At 37.4% G+C, this 15,155-nt stretch overlaps 1 protein-coding gene across 1 annotated transcript in view; it reads right to left on the bottom strand.

Moving 5' to 3' along the window:
• The window catches only part of RALYL (RALY RNA binding protein-like), a 119,142-nt gene that overhangs the window by 33,333 nt on the left and 70,654 nt on the right, over positions 1-15,155 (bottom strand). Inside the window, exons 4-5 of the mRNA XM_009891871.1 lie at positions 4,235-4,282; positions 255-418 (exon numbers count right to left, since the gene is read on the bottom strand). Coding sequence (XP_009890173.1) covers positions 255-418; positions 4,235-4,282 — 212 coding nt within the window. The remainder of the gene's footprint in view (positions 1-254; positions 419-4,234; positions 4,283-15,155) is intronic.

The following is a 15,155-nucleotide window of genomic DNA, read 5'->3' on the forward strand; positions in this document are numbered from 1 at the left end:
GGCAATTTTAAACAGGCTTCTTCTGAGGCCAAGGGAGTAGGTCAAATGTTGAAGGGATTTCCTTCAAAAGTTACATCAGTATGTTCTTTGACTTGCAGGAAAGGCATGGCAGCTTTGGTAATCAAACTGGTTTTTCAAGCTAAAGGCTGAGGTTAGGAAATGACTGCAACAGAGCTATATAGTGGAAGCTATCTGCTTGCAGAAATTACTAGGATCATTTTTTCAATAATATCGAACTGTTATGAGCAACTCACATTTGGATCCTGAGGAAGAAGCCCCACTTGAGGTGGATCGTGATGCTCCTTTCATGGAGAAAACCCCTTTGCCTCTGCGAGTTGTTGTCACAGCCACACGAGGACGCTTCAGTGGAATCACTGCACGGGGTGGTGGGGGGACACGGCCGTGGTAATCAAACAACCTAAAAAAGATTAAGTCAGCTGGACTCCCTAAAAGCTTCTGTGATTTCATGTCATGGAAGCCCTGTCAACTAAATTTTCATGTTATCTTTGAGAAAATTACCCTTTGAAACCATAATCACTTTATATCACAGTCAAATTAGATTTCAAGGACCTATGCACATTAAGTGCCATATTCAGATTTCAGTCACAGACCAGTGCATACCTCAGATTTTTTGCGTAATTTAAATGAGGGATGCATTATGGGACTCTGTTATTTGCAGTATGGAAATTCCATAACCTCCTTTCCACAGGTCCACATCATTTCACTGCACACAACTAACAGCAGTACATTTTGTTGTGGTGACATTTCAGCTCCTTTATTACATGCATGGCATAAATTATAGTTTTCTATCTGCTATCCTTAAAGATAGAAAAAGAAACAAACTTTAAGCTGACCATTGCTATAAAGCAATATACTGCACTTTGTAAAACAGCAAAAGAATCTTTATAGTGAGGCACCTGTACATCCTTCTGAATGCATAGAAAAGAGGTCCCAGCATATGTTTTCTTTATTGAAGAATCACTAAAATACTCAAGCATGCTTAATAAAAAAAAGTCTTGTTCAAACCAAAACCCCTGTAGCAAGTAGATATTCAGAGAATTACCACTACAGCCAATAAAAGATACTCTACAACCAAAATGAACTAGTGTTCCCAAAGAGAATAACCCAATCCTAAAAACACAGTTATCAATAGCAGCTAACTAACCTGCATAGAAGATAATAAAGGTAGTAGAAAAGGTAATCAAAGCTACAGATATACTTAGGACATAAAAGCTATGGGCTCTGAAAATGACAGGTCTGGAGAAGAAAGTTCAGAAAATGAAGATTACCAGTTCAGAGACTGAAGCAGAGGGACAAGCAATATTCTGACAAAATATTATTAAGTTTCTTTCAAATGATACTTGCAACTAGTAATTATGGAAATTTATAACCGCATGTTTAATTTTCACAATTATGACTACAGTAACCCATCTGGGCAGATAGATCCACATTTGAAAACAGACACACAAGAAACACTAATTCACTCACCACAACGTCTAACATCAGGCTGAACGGGAAGCAAAATCAAACTTAAGACTTCTAGCCCATTTTCTGGCAAGTAAACACCTAATGCTTAGATCCCAGGATCTTTGCTGTTATCTGTACCATAATCCTACAGACAATATAACCAGCTCCCTCCTTTTCCATAGCTGCCTACAGAATGTGTCACAGAGATCCTGTCACCTGCACTGAGCTTGAAGTCCATGGCCTTAGATATTCTTACTGAGTAAGCAGTTTCTAGCCATTGTGAGCATAACTAAACAATTGTGTATGAAGATGAACACTAAAACATTTTTGAAACTTTTAGCAGAAATATTATTGTTTGTTGTCACTCATCATTTATCATATGGGATGATCTGCAGGTTGGTCACAATCTCCCATTTGACACTACTGGAAAAAAAAAATGTTTCAGAAGAACTGTAAGCTATCACACAAAAGATCATTATGCAATTATTCCTCCAAAGGTGATTTTTTTTCTAGCTTCCAATAGGTCATGTTTAGATAATGTATTCAAATGCAAAACTATGCTTCCTTTTTTGAAATATATAAAAGGACTCTTATCCAATATTACTATACTTATTTTTATTTTTGAAATTATGCAAAGCTTTTGGGCTTGGTATTTTGTTACACCAAGTTCTACATATTTCAATGATATGCTTTCTTTAAAAAAATGCTTCCTTTTATCAGCTTTGAAGTACCCTGCCTGTTTTCTTTGTGCTTGTAATACGAGAAATTATAAACAGAAATGCTTAGTTCTAAAGCAGTTCTTTGTCCAAATAACTGCTAATGTGCACATAACAGTGCCTTTTCTTTCACTCACCCTTCTATATCATGCAGTCTTGATCTTGTCAATCTGTCTTCATACAGATTTTATTTTACAGCACTAACAATTTTTGCCGCCCTTTTCTGACCTCACCACTGCTTTAGTCAGGGTAAGATAGGCGTATTCTCCCTTCAGGGAGGTTGGAAAATTAATGAATATTAAAACCTAAAATCTATGTTTTGGAATAAAACACAGAAATTCAGAAATTTTAGAAGTTTAGAAGTTCAGAAGTTCAGAAATTCAAAGAATCATGACCATATTTCTTAATTTATATTTCCTATAGCTATATTGATAATGTATCAAACTCACTATTGGATTTTCTTTTACATGCCTACCATATAGAGCTTTTAATCTTCTGCTTCCATTAACTTGGATCTAACAGAGTCTCTTAACCTCTTGAAGTTTCTGTTGTCAACAAATCAACATGTCCAGCCTTGTGAGGCCAACCTCATATTTGGGTTTTCTACCATAAATGTTCTGCTGTCTTAATTCTGAAAGATTTCTAAATCAGAAAATTATACTATTGAATACATTTACAGACCCATTTCACTGTTGGCAGTTTTCCATAATATGCCAACCACCAAGATAGACACTAAGTTCCACAGAAACAACATTTAATGTCCCATAAGTATTTCTTTTGTTGTGGAAATATAACCGTTATAGTTGTTCATTTGCACTACTCATAACATACAGAAATAGGGAAAAAAGTAAAGACACATAACTTTAATATTCAGAGGGGCATAGATCAGAAACAGTACTCTGTTTAAAAACATACAAATCCGTTGATGAAATTTGGAGCAGTAACCTTGGGGAAAGTAAACACAGGCCTATGGAAGTTAACTTTTTACAGGACATGAGCTGCTCCTACTGTCAAGGCTGGACTGAGCAGGATTAAACTGCACTCATGGCTTTTACTCCATATGTTTATAGCTCAGTAGTTTTAGCTCTGTTCAAAGTTAGCATGGTCATTTACATGCAAAACTAAAAACTAGTGGCTCAAATTGAATCAACCCCATGAAAAAAACAAAACCCAAACCCATTCTTTCTACATTTTTCCTGCAATGTAGCAGAAGGGTACATGGCACACAGCAACTTAACTTCAGGGTGTAAACTGCTCCCCTGCTATTGTCCATTGCTTTACATAAAGGAAACCTCAGATTATAAGAGGTTGGTGGAGCACTGCTTTGTTCCCCTCTGACTCACTTGGCCCATGCTAAATCAGGCAGCTGTAATGCAGAGACACAACACTGCTGGACCCCCGTTGGAATTGGTTATCCGTGGTCTTCCATGTTAACCATGTATTGTGGTGGTTTCGCTATGTCTGAATAAATAAATTCCCACAGTGCTGAGCTAGGCTGTGTGTACGTACTCAAGGCACAAGTCTCCCATTGCTCACATATCCACACTTCTTTTCCTCCTATAGAAAAACACATACTGTTCAACTTGTGTTTTTCTTCCCTCAAGGTTCTTCTAGACTTCTAAATGTTCTTGGAATACACATTTTTCAGAAGACATTCTATATCTTTTCATACATATGAATGAAAAGACAAAGTCATGAGTGTCATACTGAAGAATTTTACAGCTGCTAATGTTCCAGTAAAAGTAAGCCTGGAAGAACTCTGTTGGAAGAAACACTGAACAATTAAACTACCATTAAACTGTTCAGCACAGAAAATGCCGCAAAAGCTTTTATAGAAGGATAAGACCAAATGAGCTGTTTAATGAGCATAGATTTGGTGGTGGTAATCTTCTCTGTGGTATATTCAAATAGTATTCTTCTGATACACAATAGAAATAATGAAACAAATAACATGGAAAATCAGAACAGACCTGTCTAACCAAATGATATGATTACATTATAAACAGACAGTAGAAATGGTATAGGAAGTACAAAAATATAACCACACATACCGATTGTAGAAATCATCTCTGTAGTAATCATAATCAAAGACATAACCACTGTGGAAAAACACAGAAAAACAAGAATAAACTGGTTTATAGAAAAACACACATTGATTAAAACTTCTGTGGTAATATTATCTTACTCTGACATTCCAAGCCCTCCTTCAAAGTCCTTCCACTTCTTTTCCACAACCATACCCTGTACATGATGCTTGTCAGTGCTGTTGTCAGCTGTCACTGTAGTATATTTGGAAATGTGAAGTCTGGGGCATGCAGAACAGTGTAAACAGTTGACAGCACATATAGAATCAATTTAACACAGTGCGACAGCTCTGTAATTAGAGCATCATTATAGTGTAATTCTCTGAGTGATCAAATGAAGTGAGCACTCTAATACTGAATCCCTCTTCTTTGCTGGGCTAACAGCATAATCAGTGGACTAGGAAGACTTAAATACATGAAAGATTGGTAAATGAGTGAGTAAGGTGAGCAGAGATAAGGCACTGAATTTGATTTATGAGAAACATGAAAAGGGTTGGATTGTTGGTCCTTGAGTTCACCAAATCTTCTTTCATCATAAAGAGAAAAGGAAAAAAGTTAGGAAAATGAATGATGCAAGCAATAGTGTTACAGAGATTCCTTTCCTTTCAAGTTCAGAAGGAAATATACATACTAATCTGGGGAAAGACAGGCACCATCAAGGGAAACAAATACAGGTAGGATATTGCAAAGGTCCAGGGGAAAACTATTTTTGAGCTGTCAATTGCAAAGTCAATCTTAGATTGATTTTCCTAGTTTTGCATGCCGTTAGCAACTTTCTACCTTTATGGTGAAGCAATAGCAATGAAGTCTATCTATCTCACACATCTGGAAAAACAGAACCAAAGAGGTAATAAATGGTCTGCACAGAAAGGTCACAAGGGATTTGTACTCTGACTGATGAAGAACTAGTAACACAACCCCTAAGTTTTTCAGTTGCCTGAGAAGGACAATTATGAATAGTAAAGGATGAGCGACATGAAAAAAGTATCACAAAAAAGGAGAAGTTTTAAATAAGAAAGCAGAAAGGTAGAAAGGAGAGAGAAAGGACAAAGCACAGTAGAAAACATTCTCTGAAAATAAAGGGAGATGAATGATGGTAATCACATATTAATGAAGTTTGTTTTCACAGGGAACAGACTTGTGGATAATTTCTGCTATTGAACATTGAACATTGTAAATGTCTTCAATTTTTTTTTTTAGTGCATAATTTGAAGAATGGGTCAAGAATTCTGGAGTTCTTTGTGTTTCTTTTTCCTCATCACATAATGCCTCTTTCCCCTTTTCCTCCCTTTCCTATGTTTCAGAGGTTGACCACTTAAAAAGGGCAAAAAATAGAGTTGGCAGGCTTAAATTACCTCAGTAATAATTTTATGCCAGTGTTTTGATTTTGAAGGCTTGCAATTTCGCCTGTCTGCAACTGGCAAAAACATCCATCAAAGGAGCAGGAGGTCAGAGGACAATTTCAGCTCTGCCACATCTGCCTTGATGCAAGTGCCCAAGTGCAAATGATAGGATAAGTTGTACTGTCTACCCACATAATACTGGACTGGCGGTGAAGACCATGAGACTCACCAGGTAAGAAAGCTGACTGTAGTCCTGTCAGTAATTTATTTGAGAAAAGAAAGCTCTATATGCATTTTATGTGAAATAAGCATTAAATAAAACAGCCCTGAGAGACTGGAACCCAGAAGCAGGTAAGCTGGGTGTGACAGAGGAAGCAAAATAACATTAAGTAATAATAGTTAAAACTCGTATAGTAATCGTGTTTCTGTATCTTACCTTAAGACAAAACTAAGAAAATTTTCCCTAAACTATGCGACAGCTCTTATTTTGTCATTCACTCTATAGCCAGTCCACATGGAACTAAAAGGTAGCAGGTACCAACCCTATTATTTTATTTACAGCTATTCACAGTTTGCTAGCGGTTTTGTTTAGTTGAATGATTAATAGCTGCAATAAGCCCATATTTAATATTCAGTTTGTGTTTTTAAGTAGAAGATAACAGACAATTTGAAGAAAAAAGATTAAATTTAAAAGGCCTGTCACATGAAACCTTTCATCTGGAGTGACATTAATTTAGTTTGCATGAAGACTAGATAAATTCAGTTTTTCAATGTTGAAGACCATGACAATGATGAAAAAGAATTCATTTTGCACCAGCCACAGTAAGGCTGAAGGGCGGCTACATCTTTCTGTGACAACTTGACTCTGGCCCATAGGATGGAAGAAGGACTGCTGGCCTTTCATTGGGCTTTCAGAGTGTGGAACTTACTTTTCATATACAAATGCCGTGACAGAGATGGCTCAAAGCCATCCCAGGAATGGGGGCACTGATGTGTCGCAGGAGGGAGAGAGGTCTCAGGCAGACATCTGAGTGCACTAGGGAAAAACGTCAGTAGGCTTGAGAGAGGATTGAGAGGTTGGGAAAGGCTCACAGGTTGCTCAGATGAAGGTAGCTTCAGGCAGCGCAGGTTTTGGGTAGGGAAAATACAGGAAAGGGTTTCTGATGTGGCAACCAATTGTTTCTCTCCTTCCCTACCTTCTGCTCTCACTCTGTCACTGTACCACTGAGGAGGTCCTGTCACACAGCATTCTTCACACAGAATATTTTTATATTGTTGAAAAATGTGGCTTGTAATTTTTTTTTTATTTATTTTCTAATTTAGTGTAACATCTGTGATAATACTTCTCTTTTGAGAGGAGCAGTTTTGCACATCAGTCAGACCCTAAGAATTTCATTCTTTGGTCTGTTCCCATTAAGGTAACTTCTGTCTTGAAACTGAACTCAGTTCTTTATGTTCCTTCAGCTTTGCAAGTGACAGTTTCAACCAACATGGGATCAGAGCAGGAAAAAGTAGAAGCACATTTTGGAGTCTGGTTATCAGATGGCAGTGTAATCTATGAATTCTTGTACATTCTTATAGGGTGCTTATACTACCTTTTAAAAATATTTCCTTGCTTCAGAAGCATATGATACTGTTATCATGTCTTTAATTGTCACCCGGAGAAACCTCAGCAGTTTTCATATAGTGTTTTACAGCTGAAGCTATCTAAACAGCTCTGCTACAGACGTTGCCTCTAACCTTAAAGTTAAGGTGCTTTGCATTTTTGCATAGTTTAGTTCAGTAGCATCCATTGCTACTGAGATAAAAGGTAACTGCAGGTATTCTGTATGTTGCATGACATTCACTCTCTGAAATGGGAATACACTTGGCTTTAGCTGCAGCAAACATCCACCAATTTTTCCTTCTTATCTTTCTGCCAAAAGGTTATTGACCCCATGTCTGCCATACGAGATGCGAACATATTGTGTCTTTTCACAGTGCAGCTTGCTAGCACAATTGACAATCTACCAGGAGTTGATTTCCTTACATTTCTACTCTGAATTTATTGTAAGTGAAATCTTCTTCACAATTCAAAGGCATATCTGCTAATTAAGTCCCACGTCCCATGATACAGGTGCTGGGGACCCCAGCAGGAGGTGGGGAGGGAATCTTTGCTTTCCCCACAGACTATTTGGGATCTCTCTGCACTGGCAAAAGGCATTTCTGTGTGAAAGCACCATTCATATGGAGCAGGAAAATGCCAGTTCTGCACATAGAGGGACTCCTTGCCTGGGACCACTGGCAAAGATTTGTCAACAGCTACTTCACTTTCAAGGTGGGAATAGCACCCAGAGATGTTAGAGGTGCATAGGCTACTATGAGCTGCAACAGACCACGGGGCTCAATTCTTTTTTCATTTCCCGTTACTTAGTCTCCTTTAAGAAAGGTGACTAATTCAGGTGTGGGTGATGGAGGAAAGACTTTCATCCTTCCATGATACTTATATAAATAGGGGAATGGCATTAGCACTGTAAGACCTAATCTGTTGATCCTTATGGAATAAGACAGGTAAAGGATGATGGGTTTAAAGCTCTGGGAAATCTTGATGCGTATCCTTCTTTATATTCATCACTTGGGTCTCTTTTTCCCTCTCTGAAATTCTGCTTACAGCTGTGGCAGCACAGAGGCAACATAATATAACTGCTGGGGTTGTGTCCACTGTGACTGCTGAATTAACATCCCAAGGACACAAGACATCATGTGAGACCCTTAGAGGTTTGGGTTTTTATAAAAGCAGTTCCAAGTCCTCTTGGCTGTGAAACTGCTGTCCTGCATGTGTACTGAAAAGGCAGTGAACCACCACCAACAAAAAGAATCCAAAATGAATGATCTAAGAGAAAAAAATCTCTTCTGTTTCTCCAATTGTTCTCATTTGGCTATTTTTTTCTTTTTCATTCCTTTTTCTTTTTTTTTTTTAAAAAAAAAGTTGAATTATGATGTTCCATTTGTAATAATATGTTAAAGAGATTATACTGTGAAAGTGACCAGTACATCTCTCCATCTACAGCCATAATTGTTCACACTTATGCATGCCAAGGGACAGACATAAGCTTTGGTCAGTGCTGCAGTTTAAAACACGAAGCAGAAAATTAGCACAGATAATCACTGGCACTGAGATCAAGGTGACTGTAGGGCTCTTAACCTCTTGAGAGTTATTCCTTAGCAACCCACCAACCTGTGTTACGGAGGCTGCAGGAAATCACTCGCACGGTGTTGAATAACAAATACTCAGCAAGTCGGAAGCAGAGAAAGGTTTAAACGAGCCTGTGAACCGGTGGAGTCAGCGGTTTCCTAATGGCATTGTAAACAGGCAGATTACTTACCCACAAACATATGCCTTCTCTGCAATATTATCAACAGAACTGTGTGCATGGTGTTGCTATTAAAACAGAAGACAGTAAAAGACACTCTCATGCCTCACACTGAGGCAAAGAAAACTCATCAATAAAGTGTGCTTCTGTTAAGCAAAAGTCATGGTTCCTTTTCCTGACCTAGTATCAGCAAGACAATCTTGTATAAGCTGTCTCTTTTAGCTTCACTTCACTTAACACTAAGCCCGCTTTAAATTGTGTATGCCTGAAGAATAAAGGATTCCCCAAAGACTGTATTTTCAGAGTTATAATACTGCGTATATTCAAATTACCTATGCACATCAGCAGTTGCATGTATGTCAATCAGGCAAATACAAAATCATGCTTCTGCATCTTTGAAATAAACTTATGGATGTTATTATGTCTTTATTTATCTGATGATATTGTATATTGAAAATATATTATTACAGTGTAGTCTTTCTTGTGCTCTGTGTTCTACGCCCACAAAAGATTTTTATAAACTAATGATCACATCCTGTTTTAATTTATTTAGCTCCAAACAGTAGTGACTGTAACTGACTCTAGTGGAGTTATTCTGACTCTAGAATAGTTAATGCGAAACAGAGCAGAAATAGCTCTTGTTATTTTCATGGAAACAAGAATTTCCGTCTTGCATGTGAGTCACCCTTAGCTGATATCTCTTTTTCTTTCCACAGGTACAAAAATGTATTTGTAAATCATAAATGTTGACAAACCAGGCACAATGTATCTTATTCCAATTGACAGTGCTATCACCATTTATACTATCAATTGCTTCTCTGTTGTCAGAGTTGGATAAAAATATTAAATACAAAAGCAATATTCCTTCAATCAAACTCTTTTTAGGAGGTATGTATCAACCTAATGGTTGAAGCTAGTATTCCAGTCACTTGTAAAATCATTTCTCTTGTCATGTAAAAAGAATGCTAGAAATCGTTCCTGTTGAGTGCAGAAGAGAATCAGCCTAAATTGATGTAATGTTAAAAAAAGGGAGTGGGTAAGGGTAACAAGATGACTTAGAGAATAAGTATTGGGAGATAGAAACTTCCCCTGTTAGAAAATCAATCAGATGGCAATGACTTTCATGAGCTATTTAAAAAAAAAGGTGGATATTTCAGGCCACTTTTCAGTGGATAGTTACCTACATTCCCCAAAGACATGAATTAAATTGGTGGGCTGAATCCCACCTTTACTTTGGAGATGATCCAATTTTAGTTAAGGCTAGGGATGCTGGTAGATAGACACTTCTGTTTTGCCATTCAGGTTGTATGTTCTGTAGAGAAAGAGAATATTCTCCAGAGCCTGCTTTTTGCTGACATACTTACTGTCGAAAGATAATTTTTTTCGGTGATTCCTTCAACTAATACATTCTTGGAGGTTTACAGCAAAAAAGAGGGAGCCAGAAGAGGAAACGTAATTGCAGAAAAGTATTTTACATTCATTTCCATAGTGCACTTATGAGGGCAAACAGGCATAGTTAAAAACAAAAAGGAACCATCAAAGTCCCCAATCACTTGTCCCAAAATGTCAAATGATTGAACATACCCTACTACTTGTAGGTTTCAATTACTGATCAATTTTCATAGTAGTTTTGTAACCATAAGTTAATAAAAGTTTTATTCTGATTCTACATGTTCATTCAATTAAGAAGCGTGAGATAGAATTTTGTTTTCCTGAGGTGGGAGAGAAGTATGGAGTCAAATTTTAAAAGGTCCAGCAAGGAATGTAGTACTGTAAATGGAGATTTTTTTCTGCAAAACTGAAAAGTTTTTTGGCAAATCTAATCTGAAAAGGTACATTTTGTCCAAGAAAGACATGTAGACATAAAATAGCTGATATACAGTACTATATTTTCCATTAACGTATCTTTCTGCAGGCAGTAGGCACAATTTATTTGCAATATGATTAGGCTGCATTTTTTTCTATCTTCAGATACATCCCTTCTTTACCCTCATCTTCTCTCCTGAAAACTATTTTCCCAAGGAAATGTATTTCGGGAGAACTGTTGAACTTACTGTCCAACCTGAATTTTAGGCAAAACTTGGGCAAAAATTCCGAGTTGCATGTAAGCGACCAGGTAATTAATTTTCTTAGACACTTTCCCATAGAGGATTAGGCAAAGCTTGTGAAGCACAGGATAGCAGAGACATCAAGATTAATACTGAGACTCTGGGGATCAGCTGGTCTGGGAGCTGTTTATGGCAGCCAGATGGGCAGAAGAGATGCAGGGCTTTCAAGGAAAAATCTAGCCCCAACAATTTTATGTACAGCTAAGTGCTAAGTATTAGAATTACTCCTAATAAAAAATACTTACTGTGGCTGCAGGGACAGTCTATTCTTAACACTGTTAGCTTGATGCTTTTTAGAAAAAAAAAAAAAAAAAAAGCTTTTGTATGTAAAGAAACCTGAGTAAATCTACTTAATGTCTCCCTGACCTGTCTCCTCCTGCTGTTAAACTATTTTTCTGTCATCTAAAGTAATCTCCAATTACTTAAGTTTCCCATGGGAAAAATTTATAGTAGGTAATGAAAAAGCTTTCTAGTGTCCTAACCAGTGGCCTAAACATTTCCCAAGGTGTCCTTTAATTGTATAGACTGACTGGAAAATTCTCGATGTCCATACACTACTTTTTTTCTTAGTACAAGAGTAATGAGTCCTGTCTCTTAAAAATGTGTTTTAAATTCAGTATATTCAAGGTACTACTGTCAAACCATACACATATGATTGATTATCCAATTTATTAGTAATATTGTATACATTCCAGGACTGTCATTTAACTTGGTTTGACAAGTACAGAAGACTGTCATTGACAGGTGTAGGAATAAGTGATGAGTTTAGGCTTTAAAGTGTTTCTACAGCATTTCACTGAACAGCAGATTGATAAATTAAAATCACAGTGGTAGCACTGGAGCTGAAAGACCAACCACTTAAGATTACAAAAACGGATCTCTGAAAACTTTATATACTCTTCAGAGAAGCAGTCTTAGAAGCACTGAATGAAACAGAAAAGCACAGTTCACAAAAGATTAATCAATTACAATGTGACAATGTCAGACTTTATGTAAAGAAAAAAAATATTTCCAGAAAATTGCAACACATGCTTTCCTCTCCCATTTTCAAACTGTCAGAAGGCACAGTTCTCTCACAATTTAATTCTGTTCTCATTTACACTGACTTTACTCATGTAATTTAATTATTTTGGATTCAGCAAATCAAGGTTTAAACCAGCAAAAGGGAGACATGAAAGAGATTGTAACTGTCAGTGTCCTGAGCGTAGCTTGTGAAGACAAGACATCCAGCTTGTTTTTCCAAGAGTGTGCTTTGCAAGTGAAGTTACAATATAAATGGAAATACCAGATACTGTGAATCGAAGAGAGCATTCTTGTATTCCTGACCCATCGTGCAATAATTTCCATGGTAAATGGGTATGGGAAGTTCATCTGATACAAAGGAGATTCTTCTATAACTGGGCACGGGACTAGAGTCAAATCCACTAGTCAGAGACGAGTGGAAAGGGCAGTTGTGCATCACACAACCAGCTGTGTATCCTCTAGACTAATGCTAACTATGCTGACTTCTTTGGTTTCTGACAAATCTGTGCCTCCTAATGCTTCAGCACTTTGGAAGGGCCCATGCCTGTTCGCTTTCTGTATACATGAGGAAGAAAAAAATATTTATTTTCTATAAGGGAATAAAAAGTCACAAAACAAAGGAATTCCTAAAATATAAGTGGAAAGACCTTTTGATTTACAGAAGGGTATTCAAATGTCACCACTCTGAACTACCTCACTGTAAATCCAAAATAAAGCTGTTGAAATCAAAGGATCAGTTGTAATTACTTATCTTAAATGTATGTCTGGATTTTTCCATGATATTCATTCTTATAAGGGAAAGTGGATTTTTGTCCCAGATGACTCATCTGAGTGTAGTATGTGGCAAAACAGTCTAGTGACTTGTCATGGTATTGGTATTGTAGTTTCCCCATACAATTTTGGACATATCGTAGAGCTCCTGATTTCTTGTCACACAGATGTGACACGAGTATGAATCATCTAGCTAAAAACTTTCTACATATCTTTTCTAATTTGCACAGAAGTATTATTTGACACTTACCAAAAGCACTTCTTCCCCTTAGGAAACTCCCATATGGGTTTCTTTTTCCTGCTGTAGTGTCTCAGCTGACTCTCAAGGCTGGCCCCTTGGTCTCTGCCACTTGCCTTAGGCATGGCGTGCCTTGGAGAGAGCTTAGACACATTTTCCTACCTGCAGTGGGCAAGAACTGAGATACTGCGCCTGCATTTTTTGGAGGAAGGTCTTTTTTTTGCTTAGGGAGGGATCTTTCTCAAGTTTCCTCATACGGTTGTGCTCCTGCCTTCCTGGATATGCAGGGAAGACAGTGCAGCCTGGCTACTCACCTGCTTTACCCTAATTGGTACATTTCTTTCTGGTTACCTCCACACTGTACGGGCTTATTCCAGTCCCTGGTTCACTTTCAGGGCACCCAACAGTATAGGGTATTAATCATTTTCTCTCTCCCTCATTCAAGATTTTTTTGATGAGCATATCTGATGTAGAGTTTGATGGGGTTACATTTTTGGCTTCAGGTTTAACCTGTTTTTCCCAAGTCTAAGCTCCTTAAAATACCATAGTCACATTTTGTAAATCACATGTTGTAATTTCTGTCCAACAGTTTGGTAGCATTACTGATGTTAACTTACTGGTCCACAGTCTGACTGTTATATTTAAAAAAACCCAATCACAATGCATTTGGGGAGTCCAACATGTATTTTATGTGATCTTCTCCCTTGCACTCCTTGGATACAGAACCTCTTCTGGAGATTCCTTCATATCACTGCATTAAGCCCCAAGAAAACAGTTGCACAGATTCACATTTCATCAACTTGTTTGCAGCAGGTGGGCAAGATTCATTAGCTTATTGTTATTGTCTGTTAACATAATACTAATATTTGTGCATAAGATACCACATTCAGCAGCTGTAACACTAGAATTTAGAGTACTTTTTATCCTGCTTTGGGAGAACCTTTACAAATGTTTCTTTAGTTTTATTGATGTTGGCAAAAATGATTTTATGTATGTAAAAATTAAATATTAGTGCCTTCAGACTCTCATTTAGAAAGACATTTATTACTCCAAACTAAGATATCGTAACCATCATGGTTCTTAGACAATGATCTGTATATCCATCTTTTCTCTTCCGTACAGATTAATTTCATAAAATTTTAGATATTAAGAAAATGACTGCACAAAAGATGGCTCGGGGAGCTTTATACTTCCATCATTGCCATTTTCTGTAGCACATGTCCCTATATCATGTGGTCACAGTCCCTGTCAGATTAGGGCTTTGCTTGCACCAGTATGCATCAGGGCTAGTAAACAATTATAGAAAGTTTCATTTCAAGTGTTTTATCACTGTGGGAAATGCACATTAGAAGTTAACAATACAGGCGCATCTTGGACTAAATTTGGTTTTATACAGTCTATTGAATTAAGCTACCATAACAATTTAGTGCTGAGAATTGCCTCCAGCATCTCTTCCCAAACCACAAGACTCTGTGAAGGAATTAAAGCTGTTAAGGTCTCTCTCTCTCTCCCTCCTCCTTCCCCCTCCCTTACTTTCTTGCTGAACTCCCTGCACACAATTTTTGCCTTCTCCCAGCAAAATCACATTACCATTACTCACCCTTATACGACTTACATGACTGGAATGTTATTTTTCTATGAATGCTCTACACAGCAAGACAGTTTTATAGCCTATAAAGTATCAGCCAGAACATGAAATACATCTAACTACTGACACCTAGACAAGGTCTGCTTGAAACCAAATCGTATTTGATTCCAGATTTAAAATGTAATCATGATTAATGTGTGTGTGCATGAGTATATGTGAATAAAAAGATTAGTTTTGTGAGGAAACAAAGCCTTATTTGATACCTCTCAGGTTTCTTCATCTCTACTAAAGAAATGTGAACACTTCGGCATAATACTGCTATATAAGCCATACTAATGACCTCCAGTTTTGCTTCACTAACCTCACTGTCTCAGAAGATGTAGCTTCCATTTCTATCCCCTACCCTCTTGTGCACCAAAAAAGGATAGATCTGCCCGATGAATTACATGACTTGAGAAATCTTT

Source organism: Charadrius vociferus, unplaced genomic scaffold, assembly GCF_000708025.1.
Source record: "Charadrius vociferus isolate BGI_N301 unplaced genomic scaffold, ASM70802v2 scaffold15, whole genome shotgun sequence".
Classification (NCBI taxonomy): Eukaryota; Metazoa; Chordata; class Aves; order Charadriiformes; family Charadriidae; genus Charadrius; species Charadrius vociferus.